The 16096-nt window shown below is 46.2% G+C and overlaps 3 protein-coding genes across 3 annotated transcripts in view; all 3 read left to right on the top strand.

Annotated features, from left to right (window-relative positions):
• Positions 1-5762, top strand: part of LOC309564000 (gastrula zinc finger protein XlCGF66.1-like) — a gene marked incomplete at its 3' end in the record, with an annotated part of 95087 nt that extends 89325 nt beyond the window's left edge. The window contains exons 2-4 of the mRNA XM_082268627.1: positions 5114-5222; positions 5350-5484; positions 5571-5762. Of these exons, the coding sequence (XP_082124753.1) occupies positions 5139-5222; positions 5350-5484; positions 5571-5762 (411 nt within the window). The 5' untranslated portion in view covers positions 5114-5138. The remainder of the gene's footprint in view (positions 1-5113; positions 5223-5349; positions 5485-5570) is intronic.
• Positions 1-16096, top strand: part of LOC309564458 (uncharacterized protein) — a 1566033-nt gene that overhangs the window by 1149358 nt on the left and 400579 nt on the right. The gene's annotated exons all lie outside the window — the stretch shown is intronic.
• The window catches only part of LOC309563998 (uncharacterized protein), a gene marked incomplete at its 3' end in the record, with an annotated part of 71590 nt that continues 61487 nt past the window's right edge, over positions 5994-16096 (top strand). Inside the window, 4 exon segments of the mRNA XM_082268625.1 lie at positions 5994-6184; positions 6340-6475; positions 6617-7527; positions 15679-15888. Coding sequence (XP_082124751.1) covers positions 6050-6184; positions 6340-6475; positions 6617-7527; positions 15679-15888 — 1392 coding nt within the window. The 5' untranslated portion in view covers positions 5994-6049.

The raw sequence follows: 16096 nt of genomic DNA, 5'->3' as shown, positions 1-16096 counted from the left end.
TCTACATGGATCATATTTTACCGTACATCAGAGATCTCACAATGGGAAGAAGCACACCTTGATATACACCTCAGAAAACACGTGGCTGAGTGCTCCTCTGATCTTTATCATGGAAGAAACACTTTATAAGGAAATCAGAGATCACTAAAAACTTCAAAGTTTTGTCTGGATTAATCTGCTAGGAGATAGTAGGGGGGGGGTCACTGCTGGTTGGGTCTCTCTAGGAGAGAGAAGGAGGGGGTGTCACTGCTGGTTGGGTCCCTCTAGGAGAGAGAAGGAGGGGGTGTCACTGCTGGTTGGGTTCCTCTAGGAGAGAGAAGGAGGGGGTGTCACTGCTAGTTGGGTTCCTCTAGGAGAGAGAAGGAGGGGGTGTCACTGCTGGTTGGGTCCCTCTAGGAGAGAGAAGGAGGGGGTGTCACTGCTGGTTGGGTCCCTCTAGGAGAGAGAAGGAGGGGGTGTCACTGCTGGTTGGGTCTCTAGGAGAGAGAAGGAGGGGGTGTCACTGCTGGTTGGGTCCCTCTAGGAGAGAGAAGGAGGGGGTGTCACTGCTGGTTGGGTCCCTCTAGGAGAGAGAAGGAGGGGGTGTCACTGCTGGTTGGATCCCTCTAGGATAGAGAAGGAGGGGGTGTCACTGCTGGTTGAGTCCCTCTAGGAGAGAGAAGGAGGGGGTGTCACTGCTGGTTGGATCCCTCTAGGAGAGAGAAGGAGGGGGTGTCACTGCTGGTTGGGTCCCTCTAGGAGAGAGGAGGAGGGGGTGTCACTGCTGGTTGAGTCCCTCTAGGAGAGAGAAGGAGGGGTGTCACTGCTGGTTGGATCCCTCTAGGAGAGAGAAGGAGGGGGTGTCACTGCTGGTTGGGTCCCTCTAGGAGAGAGAAGGAGGAGGTGTCACTGCTGGTTGGGTCCCTCTAGGAGAGAGAAGGAGGGGGTGTCACTGCTGGTTGGGTCCCTCTAGGAGAGAGAAGGAGGGGGTGTCACTGCTGGTTGAGTCCCTCTAGGAGAGAGAAGGAGGGGGTGTCACTGCTGGTTGGGTCCCTCTAGGAGAGAGAAGGAGGGGGTGTCACTGATGGTTGGGTCCCAAAGGAAGACATCATGGTGGGAGAGGAGCTTGTGGAAGAAAAGAAGGGGAGATCAGACTACATGTCAGGACTGATAATCTAAACAAAGTAGTTACCAACCTGCACAGGCAGCTTCATTTGCCTAGAGAGTGCCACCTACTGTCTGAAAGTGGAACATATGTCATTTTCTGATGTAACGTTGTATATTTACCTGCTAAACAGGCAAATACAATGCAAAAAAAACACTTTTAAAAAACAATTATGAAACAAATAAACATTAAATATTTTTAGTCGTAATCTCAGGATATTTGTTGTAAGTTTAATAAAAGTTTGTCTTCAGATTTGTGTACTCGTAACCCTCGTAGGGGTTGCAGATGACTGGGTTCCTCACTCCTACACAGCCAGGCAAGTAGCATTTTTCTGGTATCATCCAGAGACAAGGAACAGTCCATGAGCTTTATCCCGGGAGTGATGATTTGGATTGGAATGGGAAATATGGAATGCCCAACTTGATAGCAACAAAACCAGGAACAACTTCCTCCCTATGTACAACAATTCTCTCTGCAGCACTCTGATTGATTCCTCTCCCGACTGCCTGGCAGTCTCTGAGTGAGAAAATGCAACAGCCCCTGAGGGACTAGGAACTCTCAGTCCCTTTAGGAAGTAGCACAAAGTCTTGTAAGCTGCATCCTGGAGTATCTCCAATTCCCTTGTAGACACTGGGACCAGCTCTACCATCTGCAGGAAATGTTAGCTCATCTGGCTTCACTAGTCTACCCGACTGGCTCTTCACCAGTTAACTGACTGATTCTGCACCAGTCTACTAGACTGGCTCTTCACCAGTTTACCGGACTGACTCTTCACCAGTGTTCCGGACTGACTCTTCACCAGTCTACTCGACTAACTCTTCACCAGTCTACCATACCGACTCTTCACCAGTCTACGCGATTGATTCTTCACCAGTCTACCAGACCGACTCTTCATCAGTTTACCCGACTGACTCTTCACCAGTCTACTCGATTGCCATTTCATCAGTTTACCCGACTGATTCTTCACCAGTCTACCTGACTGACCCTTTTCACCAGTCTACCGGACCAACTCTTCACCAGTCTACCGGACCGACTCTTCACCAGTCTACCGGACCGACTCTTCACCAGTCTACCCGAATGACTCTTCGCCAGTCTACCCGCCATAGGTCAAGGAACCCCTACCAATCTCTTGAGGTCCAGTGAGAATGGAGGATGACCAGAGTCACAGGGCTGTGAAGATACTAAACCTCACCCTGGAGATCATCTACTGTACCTGCTGACCGGAGAGGTGAGGAGGATTCTGGGATGTCACATGACACTCTTATCTCTATTATTAAAACATGTACCTGACCAAAGAGGTGAGAAGGATTCTGGAAACTATACAGGCATTATCAGATAGGAGGTTGATCAGCCATAGCTCAAGGAACCTCTTACTGGAGGTCCAGGAAGGATGGAGATGGACTGGAGTCACATGACCGAGAAGAAACTAAACCTCCACCCTTGCCATGTGGAGTTGGTTTTGAAACTATACAGGCATTATCAGAAAGGAGATCAATCTGCCATAGCTCAAGGAAACCCTAGGAACCCCTAGATGAATCCTAGCGTTCCATGGAACCCTGGTTTGAAATGGCTGTCATAGAGGGTGGCTATGTTGGTTCTCTATGGTCCTACTGTATGTGGGAACATAGAAACCCTCTCTTGCTGGCTTCTGGGATGGACTAGGGACGATGCACTATGTAATGTGTAGTGTGCATTGAGCAGTATATATCACTGCAAAATAATGCATACTGCTCATTCCAAACATATTATACAGAAGGGGGAAGGGAGAGATTCAGGAGCTCATGGAGGTGGTTATGAGGAGGCAGAAAAACACAGTAAGAAATTATTTTGTGAAAAATAGATTACAGGGCCAGTGAGTCTTGGATATGTATGGATTAATTTTGATGAATAAGGATAGATTTTAGTGTCACTTTAACATTCCACCTCCATATTATTGCATGCAACGTTGACCCGGGCAACCTTTTGTTTCCAAGCTGGGGTCTATTGTCTCTGCTTTAATCCCCCCTGGTGAAGGTTCATCCCTCCCATACCTGGCTAATTCCCCACCACCATATTCTGGAGATCAGGTGCTATTTTTACCCTTCCTTCTCTGCTGTGGTTCTTCCTTCATCCATGTGCAAGCGGTGGGACATACTGATAGAAGAAAGGATGTACTTGGGGTATTGGACCAAATCTGCCTGATTGCTCTGCTGCAGCGGAGGTAGACTTCTTGCTGCCAGGTACAGCTTATAAGGACAGTGAGGGGATGACCAAGATCACCCATTCCACCGCTGCCCAAGCCTTCTGTGGAAGAATAGGGGGCATCACAAGGCTTGCAAGACCACACGGGAAGGTTTTTTATCAAGATAGATAGGTTCTTACAAGCAAATTTCTTCTAAGAAGTGCCGCACAGAAATATTTAAACCAAGTTTGTCCAAAATCAGTCCACTCATCCCGATCAGTAATATATTTCTCTCCCCCCTTGGTGGGAGTGGAGATGACCCCATCTATAAGGATATACAGTACATACACACACAGCACAAGGCCGACTTCACACTACGAGGCGTTTCTCAGGGCTGCAGTTCCTCTGAGCTCCACAAGATGGTGATCTCACCCATACCCAGACAGGAAGTCTCTATGGAAGACAGGAAGTGATGTCAGGTATAAATAGGAAGATCCGGGTGAAAGGTAAGGAAGGTCGGGATGGGAGGAAGTAGAGAGGAAACATTGCTGGAAGTGGCAGCAGAGGAGGTAATACGATCTGATTTTCTATTTACACCCAGTAATTAGAGGAGAAGCGTTTTAACCTCAGGCAACGTGGAGGGTTCTTTACTGTTAGGGCTACAAGATTGTGGAATTCTCTATCACAAGAGGTGGTTTCTGCGGAAAGTATGGTTGCTTTCAAAAGACTCTTAAGTCCCGTACACACGTACTGATCGTCGGCCGAACGATCGGCCGTCTTTTGTCTAGGGCTGTCGTGTCTGTTGAAAACTGCAAAAGACTGCACACGAATTTTGTCGGCCAACAACAGCCATCTGCAGAAGTGATGTCGTGTGATGGTTAACTTTCTTTGTCTTTTTTCTTTTCTGAGCATGCCCAGTCTTGCTAATCTGCTGTCTGTCGGCCGAAATCTGTACTGACTGGCGAACAATCGGCCATTCTGGTGTTGGCCAACAAAAATTTTAATGCCTGCACACCCGATTCTGTTCAGCCGAAAATGCGCTGTCAGCTGTTGGCTAACAAGCCTACAATCGGCCGATCGGTCGTCGGCCGAATATTTACGGCCGCCAATCGGTACGTGTGTACGGGGCTTTAGACTTACATCTCAAGGATCAAAACATTCAGGGGTATGAGAGATGATTACGGCCACACACACCTACACAGGTTGAATTGGATGGACTATTGTCTTTATTCAACCTCACCTACTAACCCCCCCGTCATGTTCCGTCCTCTTCCTCCATAGTCACTGTGACGTCTTTTATCTCCAGCAGATGATGATACACACATATATAGTATGGTGTGGAAACCTAAATAAACCTCTTCAGGGTCAGAACATTTCCCCACTTACGAGGCCGGAACATTCTCTTGATTTTGGAGATGTGTCACCTTTCCCACCATCACCTCTCACCTCATCAGGTCTATACCAACGCATTATACCACTTTTATTACTGGGGGAGAATGGGGGGTTTATTTGAATAAAAGGGGAATCTTATTCGGCTTTATTTGCTGGTGGATCAAAAGCAAATAAAAAGCAAATAAAAAATAAAACAGACTCTACATAGAAAATTTAATTTCTGATCCGGCAAAGGGTAGGAGGTTCTCCGACTGAAAAACAATAGCAAACTCTAAACTGAATGTTCCTCTGTGTGTAATCCCACTGGGTACCGTTCTTCCATGATAGAAACCCTCATATTATCCCCCATACACCCCCATCCTAATATTATACAACCAGTACAGTCCAGATAATTCTCTCTTATTATTGGTGTACAGAAAACCTGTATAGATCACATGACCAATGAGGATGGAGGAGGACCCGAGTCACATGACTGAGAAGATACTAAACCTCACCCTGGAGATCATCTACCTGCTGACCGGAGAGGTGAGGGGGATTCTGGGAGGTCACATGACATCACTCTTATCTCTATTAATAAAACACAGACCTGACCGGAGAGGTGAGGAGGATTCTGGGATTCTAACATGATATTCCTATTGGTTCTCCAATACAGAGATTTCCTCTTCTGAAGTCAGGTGATCATATGACCATCACAGTGCCTCCATGTGACTCCCTAAAACCTGAGAGACACAACATGCAGAAGATTCTAGAAGTCACCAAGAAGATGATGGAGCTGCTGACAGGAGAGGTGAGCGGTGCCGGGAATTCTGGGACATTATCCAGTAACAGACAAGGGATGTGTCTGGATGGTGACTGTATCATTGTGTGTGTCAGGTTCCTATAAGGTGTCAGGATGTCACTGTCTATTTCTCCATGGAGGAGTGGGAGTATTTAGAAGGACACAAGGATCTCTACAAGGACGTCATGATGGAGAATCAGCCGCCCCTCACATCACCGGGTAAGAGGAGACTTTATTGTAAAGGAGAGAGCAGTACGGAGGATCCACCTAGATCCCCCATCATCTGATAAACACATAGAAACAATGTATTCAGTCAGTGTGTGTGTTTCCTACAGATGGATCCAGTAATGGGAACCCACCAGAGAGATGTCCCCGTCCTCTGTATTCCCGGGATTCCACACAGGAAGGTCACACCATCCCTCGCCATCATCAGGTAGATGATTGACAATTATTGGTAGTTATGATTTATACGCAAGACTGTTAATGAATGTTTTGTTTTTTGTTATATACTTAGAGTGGAAACCACAGAAATTATAATATTATTGTTAAAGAAGAGGACGAGGAGTATGGGGTGATGGAGGAGTTTTCTGAAGGACACAAGGATATGATGGAGCCACCTAATACCAGGAACCCACCAGAGAGATGTCCCCGCCCTCTGTATTCTGGGGATTCCACACAGGAAGGTCACACCATCCCTCACCATCATCAGGTGGGTGGAGTTGAGGGTTGGGAACATAAAGTGATTGAACACTCTGACATGTGGAGACGATGTGTGGACTCTACAAGATGATATTTTCTATGTGATCTCACATCATAAATACTTCTATGTTACAGATGTTATTTTCTGCCATTCTGTTGGTTTAGGGTGAAGATCTGATGAAGATGAAAGTTGAGGGTGAAGTAGAAGAGACGTATGTGAGGGATGATCAGCAATATACGGAGGAGGCTGGAATGACGAGGACATTCATAGAGGAGGACACTCCTACAGAGATCAGCACAGGTGAGCCATAATATATTCTACTATGGTTGGGACATCCACAGAGAACATCTGCTCACTCATATCTACCTGATCCAGATGGAATCTTGATGGAAGTGAACTAACCCTCTCAGATCTATTGATGATGTTTTTATATTTTTCCAGGACACGCCATGGAGAAACCCTCAAAGGATCGTCTCACTTTATCTCCAGGTTGTAAAATGGAAGATGAGGACATCACAGGAGATTGTGGAGGAGAAAAGACAATGAGCTCCACTATGGATCGTGGACTTCACAGTGTGGATAGACCATGGAGTCCCTCTGAGCAACCTCGTACTGTGAGGGATGGTGCCGGAATTCAGGGGAAGAATCGTCTTTCCTGTCCTGATTGTGGGGAAAGTTTCAGTTCTGAAATAAGTCTTACTGTACATGGGAGATCTCACACGGGGGAGGAGATTCATTCTTGTTCTGAGTGCGGGAAATACTTTTTTTATAAATCAGAACTGATCATACATTACAGATCTCACACAGGTGAGAAGCCGTATTCCTGTCCTGAGTGCGGGAAATGTTTTTCACAAAAGTCCTGTCTTTCCAGGCATCGGAGGTTGCACACTGGTGAGAAGCCATATTCCTGCCATGAGTGTGGGAAAGGTTTTCCACGGAAATCAGACCTTGTTATACATCAGAGATCTCACACGGGCGAGAAGCCGTATGCCTGCCCTGAGTGCGGGAAATGTTTTTCACAGAAGTACAATCTAAACACCCATCAGAGGTCTCACACGGGTGAGAAGCCATTTTCCTGTCCCATGTGTGGAAAATGTTTTTCGCGAAAGTCCACTCTTGCTGAACATCAGATATGTCACATGCGGGAAAAGCGGTTTTCCTGTCCTGAGTGCGGGAAATGTCCACAGAGGTCAGAACTTGTCAAACACCAAAGATCTCAGACAGGGGATCAGCCGTATTCCTGCTCCGAGTGCGGGAAATGTTTTATTGCAGACGTTTTGTCTTACCAAACATCAGAGAACCCGCACAACTCTCAAGGTGTATTGGAGTCCCGAATGCAGGAAATGTCTTCTGTATGAATCTTATTTTGAAGCTACAGTGCCTTGAAAAAGTATTCACACCCCTTGAAATGTCCCACATTTTTTCATGTAAAAGTATTTACACCCCCTTGAAGTTTCCCACATTTTGTCATGTAAAAGTATTCTCACCCCTTGAAGTTTCCCACATTTTGTCATGTTACAATCGAAAAAACGTAAATGTATTTTATTGGGATTTTTTGTGATAGACAGACACAAAGTGGCCATAATTGTGAAGTGGAAGGAAAATGATAAATGAGACAAATAAATCTGTGAAATGTGTGGCTGCATTTGTATTCACCCCCCCCCCCTTCCCGGAGTCAATACTTTGTAGAACCGCCTTTCTCTGCAATTCCAGCTGCGAGTCTTTTTGGGGATGTCTCTACCATCTTTCCACATCTAGAGAGGACATTTCTGCCCATTCTTCTTTGCAGAATATCTCAAGCTCTGTCAGATTGGATGGAGAGCGTCTGTGAACAGCAATTTTCAAGTCTTGCCACAGATTCTCAATGTGATTTAGGTCTGGACTGTGACTGGGCCATTCTAACACATGAAACCATTCCATTGTAGCTCTGGCTGGATGTTTCGGGTCGTTGTCCTGCTGGAAGGTGAACCTCCGCCCCAGTCTCAAGTCTTTTCTTCTGAAATTGCCCTGTATTTGGCTCCATCCATTTTCCCATGAATTCTGACCAGCTTCCCTGTCCCTGCTGAAGAAAAGCATCCCCACAACATGATGCTGCCACCACCATGTTTCACGATGGGGATGGTGTGTTCAGGGTGATGTGCAGTGTTAGTTTTCCCCCACACATAGCGTTTTGGTTGAATTTTGGTCTCCTCTGAGCAGAGCTCCTTCTTCCACATGTTTGCTGTGTCCCCCACATGGCTTCTCACAAACTGCAAACAGGACTTCTTATGTCTTTCTTCCACCAATGGCTTTCTTCTTCTCACTCTTCCATAAAGGGCAGATTTGTGGAGCGCACGACTAATAGTTGTCCTGTGGACAGATTCTCCCACCTGAGCTGTGGATCTCTGCAGCTCCTCCAGAGTTCCCATGGGCCTCTTGGCTGCTTCTCTGATGAATGCTCTCCTTGCCCGGCCGGTCAGTTTAGGTGGACGGCCATGTCTTGGTAGGGTTGCAGTTGTGCTATTCTCTTTCCATTTTCCCATGATGGATTGAACAGCGCTCCATGAGATGGTCAAAGCTTGGGAGATTTTTTTATAACCTAACCCTGCTTTACACTTCTCCACAACTTTATCCCTGACCTGTCTGGTGTGTTCCTTGGCCTTCATGATTTCCTTGGCCTTGGCCTTGGCCTCCTTGTGTTTCTTGGCCTCCTTGTGTTTCTTGGCCTCCTTGTGTTCCTTGGTCTCCTTGTGTTCCTTGGCCTCCTTGTGTTCCTTGGCCTCCTTGGTTTGTTCACTAAGATTCTCTAACAAACTTCTGAGGGCTTCACAGAACAGCTGTATTTATTCTGAGATTAAATGACACACAGATGGACTCTTTTTACTAATTAGGTGACTTCTGAAGGCAATTGGTTCCACTAGATTTTAGTTAGGGGTATCAGAGTAAAGGGGGGTGAATACAAATGCAACATGATAAAATGTGGAAAAGTTTAGGGGTGTGAATACTTTTTCGAGGCACGTTGTCATTATGGGGGATTGTTTGTGGAATTATGAGGAAAATAACTGGAAGAAGGCTGTAACACAACAAAATGTGGAATAAGTGAAGCGCTGTGAATACTTCCCGGATGCGCCGTACGATCTTGTAAAGATCTAGTCCCGAAACTTTTTGATACCACCTCGTTCACCTCAGAAAACAATGGCTGGGCGCTACTCTGATCTTTGTGTAATCAGCACTTCGTAAGAGAATCCGAGGTCATCAAAGATATGGAAGTTCACACGGTTCTGTATGGTTTACTCTGCTAGTAGAGAGAGTTCGGGACTGTGGTGCAGCTGGATGAGTGCCTTCGGCAGTGTAGTCTGATCTCCCCTGCTCTTCAGTAAAGAATCCAAAGGAAAGAACTGCGAATGAGAGAGGAGCTAGAGCAGGCTTTCTCAACCTTTTGGTCTGGGGAAACCCCTACAAAAACACGAAAAATCTACAACTCATGACACATTAGTGTGACAGTCAGTGGGAAGAATGTTCCTTACTCTTCTCATCATTGGGAAGAATTACCTCCTTACAGATAGCTAAAAGGAACAATGATGTCATTGGAAACTTATCTGAGAGGCATAAATTACCCATTTCTCAAGGAACCCCTAGCAACTTGAGGAGGAACCCTTAGCAACCTCAGGAGGAACCCTAGGAACCCCTAGCAACCTGAGGAGGAACCACTAGCAACCTCAGGAGGAACCTTAGGAACCACTAGCAACCTCAGGAGGAACCCTGGAGTTCCACAGAACCCTGGTTGAGAAACCCTGAGCTAGCTGTTGCTTATGGATGAAAAGCTGGGCAGATCAGTTCACATTAAAGCACTGAAAATCTGAGTGCAGTAGTTGTGTTATCAGCTTTCTCAGGCAAGTGCCACCTGCTGGATGGGATCGGAAAATACGGCTTTTTGTTGTGCAATGTTTAATATTTGCCTTATAATATTGCAGATCTATTGAAAAAAAGAAAATAATAATTTATTGACATACTATACATCCTTAACTAATCACATTCTTTGTGAGTTGATTAATAAATGTCTGCCTTCAGATTTGTACTATTAAAGGTTTCTTTCTCGTCTTTTATTACTTTCCGAACCCCGAACTGGATGGACTTGTTTTTTCTTTTTTTTTTCAACCTGACTATGTAACTTAAAAGAGGAGTATTGGATAAGAAAAAAAAAAAAAAAATTAAACAATCATACTTAACCGGTTCTCGACCGCCCGCCGCAGCTTTACTGTGGCAGGCTGGCTCTTCTGCGTGAACCGGCGTAGCTCTACGACAGCCGCAGGCGTGGTGCTGGGGGGCGAGCGGAGGCCGCCGGCGGTGAGCTCCCGCCCCCACTAGGCAGCGGGGACTCCGAGCCACGGAATTGGCAGCCTCCATTGCCGCCGGCCACCCGCGATCGCTCCCCGCTGCGCTGAGAGAGAAGGACGGTCAGATGTTGTAAACACAGCCGACCGTTCTTCTCTCTGAAATGATCACAGAGCGCCTGTGATCCTTCTATATAGGGACACAGGTCTGGAACCCCAGACCGAGAAAGATTGACAGTTATTTTGTATTTCTTCCATTTGTGAATAATCGCACCAACAGTTGTCTCCTTCTCACCAAGCTGCTTGGCGATGGTCTTGTAGTCCATTCCAGCCTTGTGTAGGTCTACAATCTTCTCCCTGACATCCTTGGACAGCTCTTTGGTCTTGGCCATGGTGGAGAGATTGGAATTTGATTGATTGCTTCTGTGGACAGGTGTCTTTTATACAGGTAACAAGCTAAGATTAGGAGCACTCCCTTTAAGAGAGTCCTCCTAATCTGAGCTTGTTACCTGTATAGAAGACACCTGGGAGGCATAAATCTGCTGATTGACAGAATATCAAATACTTATTTCACTCATTAAAATGCAAATCAATTTATAACTTTTTCGAAATGCGTTTTTCTGGATATTTTTGTTGTTATTCTGTCTCTCACTGGTAAAATAAACCGACTGTTTGTCAGGGATGTCGTGGCAGAGCCTGACGTGTAGAGGAAAGTCTCACCGGATGAAGAGCCTGGAACTATGTGCGATCCCAGGACAGGGATGCTGACAGGATATCTTAGCAGGACATAGGTTCACCAGAGGCGCCGAGTCTAAGTGCTAGCCGGTATTCACCAGGGCCCCTGATGGTGGGGATAGATTTGGCTGTGTGCTAACACCAGGTCGCGGTCCTCCGGATTCCCCAGCCAGGCCAAGAGCAGGTCCAGGTCCAATAGCCGGTAGCAGATAAGCAGATCAGGGTGAGTAAGGAGAGTAATCAAGACAAGCCTAGGTCAGGGCAGGCAGCAGGTAATCAGGTTCGAAGGCAAGCCGGGTCAGATGATCAGGAACAGCAGGTAATTCAGGTACAGGAGACAGGAGAGCTGAAGGAATCAGTGTGACCACTCCCCTTAAATAGGGCGTTTGGTGACAAATATGATATGGTAGCCTCGAACTTTTCCATGGTAGCCTTGGACTGTTCCATGGTAGCCTCACACTGTTCCATGGTAGCCTCGAACTATTCCATGGTAGCCTCGCACTGTTCCATGGTAGCCTCACACTGTTCCATGGTAGCCTCGAACTGTTCCGTGGTAGCCTCAAACTATTACATGGTAGCCTCTAACTATTCAAGGCGCCTCTGCGTACGGGCATGCGCATAGGCGTTTGGTGGTTTGCGGCGCCAGTGCGCCTGTGCATAATAGTGAATCCCTGACAGCGTTTGAGTTACCAAACATCAGCCTCAAAACCTTAATGACTTGGAGAGGATCTGCAAAAGAGGAGTGGGACAAAATCCCTCCTGAGATGCAAACCTGGTGGACAACGAGAAGAAAGGTCTGACCTCTGTGATTGCCAACAAGGGTTTCTCCACCAACTACTAAGTCATGTTTTGCGACATGATTCTGTCTCTCACTGGTAAAATAAACCGACCATTAAAATTATAGACCGATCATTTCTTTGTCAGTGGGCAAACGTACAAAATCAGCAGGGGGTCAAATACTTTTTTCCCCTCACTGTATGGGAATAAAGTCCTGTGCCCACCGCTGTGAGTGATGGCCGGGAAGGGAGCTCGTCTATGGTAGAGGGTGATAGGTGTCCCGGGAGCCGCACATCAAGTCAAAGCCTGCTGTGTGATAGTCAGCGAGTGTCAGCCTGGACCCCCACCACGCTCCGACGCGTTTCACTCAGTTTCATATTTACCTGTTATAAAATGCAAATATGTTAACACTTTTTTTTTGTATGAAACAAAAAAATGTTTTAAATATTTTCGTTCTTAACCTCCCGATATTCTTTGTAAGTTGATGGATAAAAGTCAGCCTTCAGATTTCTTTGATGAAATGTCCTTTTCTTTTCCTTTATTCCTTTTTCTAACACTACAAGTAAGGTCCATCCTGTAAGGTTTTAGTTTTAGTCTTAACTCTTCGTAAAGTCGGGACTACATTTATCTACGCATCTGTTGCTAACCACCTGTCCATAGACATAGATACATTATATCTATATACTTGTGTTACCTTTTATATAGGTACCAATTACTAACACACTATATTACCAAAAGCTCATCCCCTTCAGCTATTATCTTTTGTACCTCCTTCCCCTCCCTTTCGATTGTAAGCTCAATGGGCAGGGCCCTCCAATTCCTTCTGTACTAATCTGTATTGTAACTGTACTGTCCCCCCCTGGCTGGCAGTCTCCGCTCTAATTCATCCCAAAGGTGTTCTATCGGGTTGAGGTCAGGACTCTGTGCAGGCCACGTTCCTCCACCCCAAACTTACTCATCCATGTCTTTATGGAGCTTGCTTTGTGCACTGGTCCAAATCATTTGGTGGAGGGGGGATTATAGTGTGGGGTTGTTTTCCAGGGGTTGGGCTTGGCACTTTAGTTCCAGTGAACGGAACACTTACGGCATAACTCTACCATGTCTTTATGGACCTTGCTTTGTCCTGACCTCAACCCGATAGAACACCTTCGGGATGAATTTTTAGGAGTGTTGTCTATGGGAATGTTTGAACATTCTTCTTAAGGCGTCAGCATACCAAGACATTTTGGACAATTTCATGTCAAAAAGAGGTCTCATTTGTCCTCAACCCTCTGTGCAGGCTAATTCAGTTCCTCCACCCCAAACTCGCTCATCTATGTCTTTATGGGCCTTGCTTTGTGCACTGGTGTGCAGCCATGTTGGAACAGGAAGGGGTCATCCCCAAGCTCTTCCCACAAAGTTGGGAGCATGAAATTGTCCAAAATGTCTTGGTATGCTGACGCCTTAAGAGTTCCCTTCACTGGAACTAAGGGGCCAAGCCCAACCCCTGAAAAACAACCCCACACCATAATCCCCCCTCCACCAAATGATTCAGACCAATGCACAAAGCAAGGTCCATAATTATGCTGTGGGGTTTTTCCATGGGTTGGGTTTGGCCCCTTAGTTCCAGTGAAGGGAACTCTTAAGGCGTCAGCATACCAAGACATTTTGGACAATTTCATGCTCCCAACTTTGTGGGAAGAGTTTGGGGATGGCCCCTTCCTGTTCCAGTGCACAAAGCAAGGTCCATAAAGACACGGATGAGCAAGTTTGGGGTGGAGGAACTCGACTGGCCTGCACAGAGTCCAGACCTCAACCCGATAGAACACTTTTGGGATAAATTAGAGCAGAGACTGCAAGCCAAGCCTTCTCCTCCAACATCAGTACCTGACCTCACAAATGAGCTCCTGGAAGAATGGTCGAACATTCCCGTAGACACACTCCTAAACCTTGTGGGCAGCCTTGTAGACTGACCTGCAGCATCCAAGAAAACTTGGCAACAATGACAAAGCCGTATTCACACTACGAGGCATTTCTCGGGGCTGCAGTTCCTCTGAGATCCACAAGGTGGTGATCTCTCTATGAAAGACAGGAAGTGATGTCAGGTACAGACGGGAAGTGATGTCAGGTATAAATAGGAATTTCCAGGTTAGAGGTGAGTCGGGAGGAAGTAGAGAGGAGACGTTGCTGGAAGTGGCAATTGAAGAGGTAATAAGATATTATTTTCTATTTACACCAAGTAACCCCCCCCCCCCCATCATGTTCGTCCTCTTCCTCCATAGTCACTGTGACATCACTGTGTTTATCTCTAGTCAGCAGCAATGTTGCTATATTAGGTTAATGATATCATGAAAATCCCCACCTCATTGTGGCCATTGGGCGTGAACCCTCCTGTTCTCCTTCATCTTTAGTTGCTCCATCAACCCCCCAACATCTCATTCCCCCGTACCGAGACAAAGACCTCCACTGCATTCAGTGAGAGGGAAGGAAGAGGTCTGTCCTTTACTATAGCAGAATAGAGACATTAGAGGAAAGCGGGGGAATGGTGGGAAGCATTCGGAGGGACTGTTCTTTTGTAACCAAATCCCTCGCTCTCTTCTCTCCTTGGTTGTCCTTCTCTTTAGTCTGACATAGAAACCTCTAAATGAGCAAATTTCCGCTGGTGGCAGCCCGACTACAATCCCTCGTATACCCCCATCCTAATATTCTACAACCAGTACAGTCCAGATCTTTCTCTGTTATCAATTATTGGTCTACAGGAAACTTGTATATGTCACATGACCAATGAGGATGGAGGAGGATCACATGACCGAAAGGATACTAAACCTCACCCTGGAGATCATCTACCTGCTGACCGGAGAGGTGAGGAGGATTCTGGAGGTCACATGACATTACTCTTATCTCTATTAATAAAACACAGACCTGACGGAGAGGTGAAGAGGATTCTGGGAGGTCACATGACATCACTCTTATCTCTGTTAATAAAAAACAGACCTGACCGGAGAGGTGAGGAGGATTCTGGGATTCTAACATGATATTCCTATTGGTTCTCCAATACAGAGATTTCCTCTTCTGAAGTCAGATGGTCATATGACCATCACAGTGCCTCCACGTGACTCCCTAAAACCTGAGAGACACAACATGGAGAAGATTCTAGAAGTCACTAAGAAGATGATGGAGCTGCTGACAGGAGAGGTGAGCGGTGCTGGGAATTCTGGGACATTATCCAGTAACAGACAAGGGATGTGTCTGGATGGTGACTGTATCATTGTGTGTGTCAGGTTCCTATAAGGTGTCAGGATGTCACTGTCTATTTCTCCATGGAGGAGTGGGAGTATTTAGAAGGACACAAGGATCTCTACAAGGACGTCATGATGGAGAATCAGCCGCCCCTCACATCACCGGGTAAGAGAAGACTTTATTGTAAAGGAGAGAGCAGTACGGAGGATCCACCTAGATCCCCCATCATCTGATAAACACATAGAAACAATGTATTCAGTCAGTGTGTGTGTTTCCTACAGATGGATCCAGTAATGGGAACCCACCAGAGAGATGTCCCCGTCCTCTGTCTTCCCGGGATTCCACACAGGAAGGTCACACCATCCCTCACCATCATCAGGTAGATGAGGAACAATCACTGATAGTTATGATTTATACACAAGCTTGTGTGTTACACTAAATGTCCTATTCTATATTCAGAGTGGAAACCTTGGGGATTATATGATTGATGTTAAAGAAGAGTATAAAGGGGAGGATGAGGAGTATGGATTAATGAAGGAGCTTTCGGAAGGACACAAGGATGTCACAATGGAGCCACCTAAAACCAGGAGCCCACCAGAGAGATGTCCCCCTCCTCTGTATTCCCGGGATTCCACACAGGAAGGTCACACCATCCCCCACCATCATCAGGTAGATGAGGAACAATCACTGATAGTATCATTAGGATCTGTACATTATCTGCATTGTTACCATTGATGTCATTTTTATTATTTATTCAGAGCGGAAACCTGAGAGATTCTACTATTGCTGTTAAAAAGGAGTTTAAAAAGGCAGATGAGGAGTATGGAGTGATGAAGTTTTCTGAAGGACACAATGATCTCTATAAGGATATCATGAT

The sequence above is a fragment of the Pelophylax lessonae genome (genome assembly GCF_965119305.1).
Source record: "Pelophylax lessonae genome assembly, chromosome: 9".
NCBI classification, from domain to species: domain Eukaryota; kingdom Metazoa; phylum Chordata; class Amphibia; order Anura; family Ranidae; genus Pelophylax; species Pelophylax lessonae.
The sequence above is the reverse complement of the archived record's forward strand: the minus strand, read 5'-3'. Positions and strand labels throughout refer to the sequence as shown.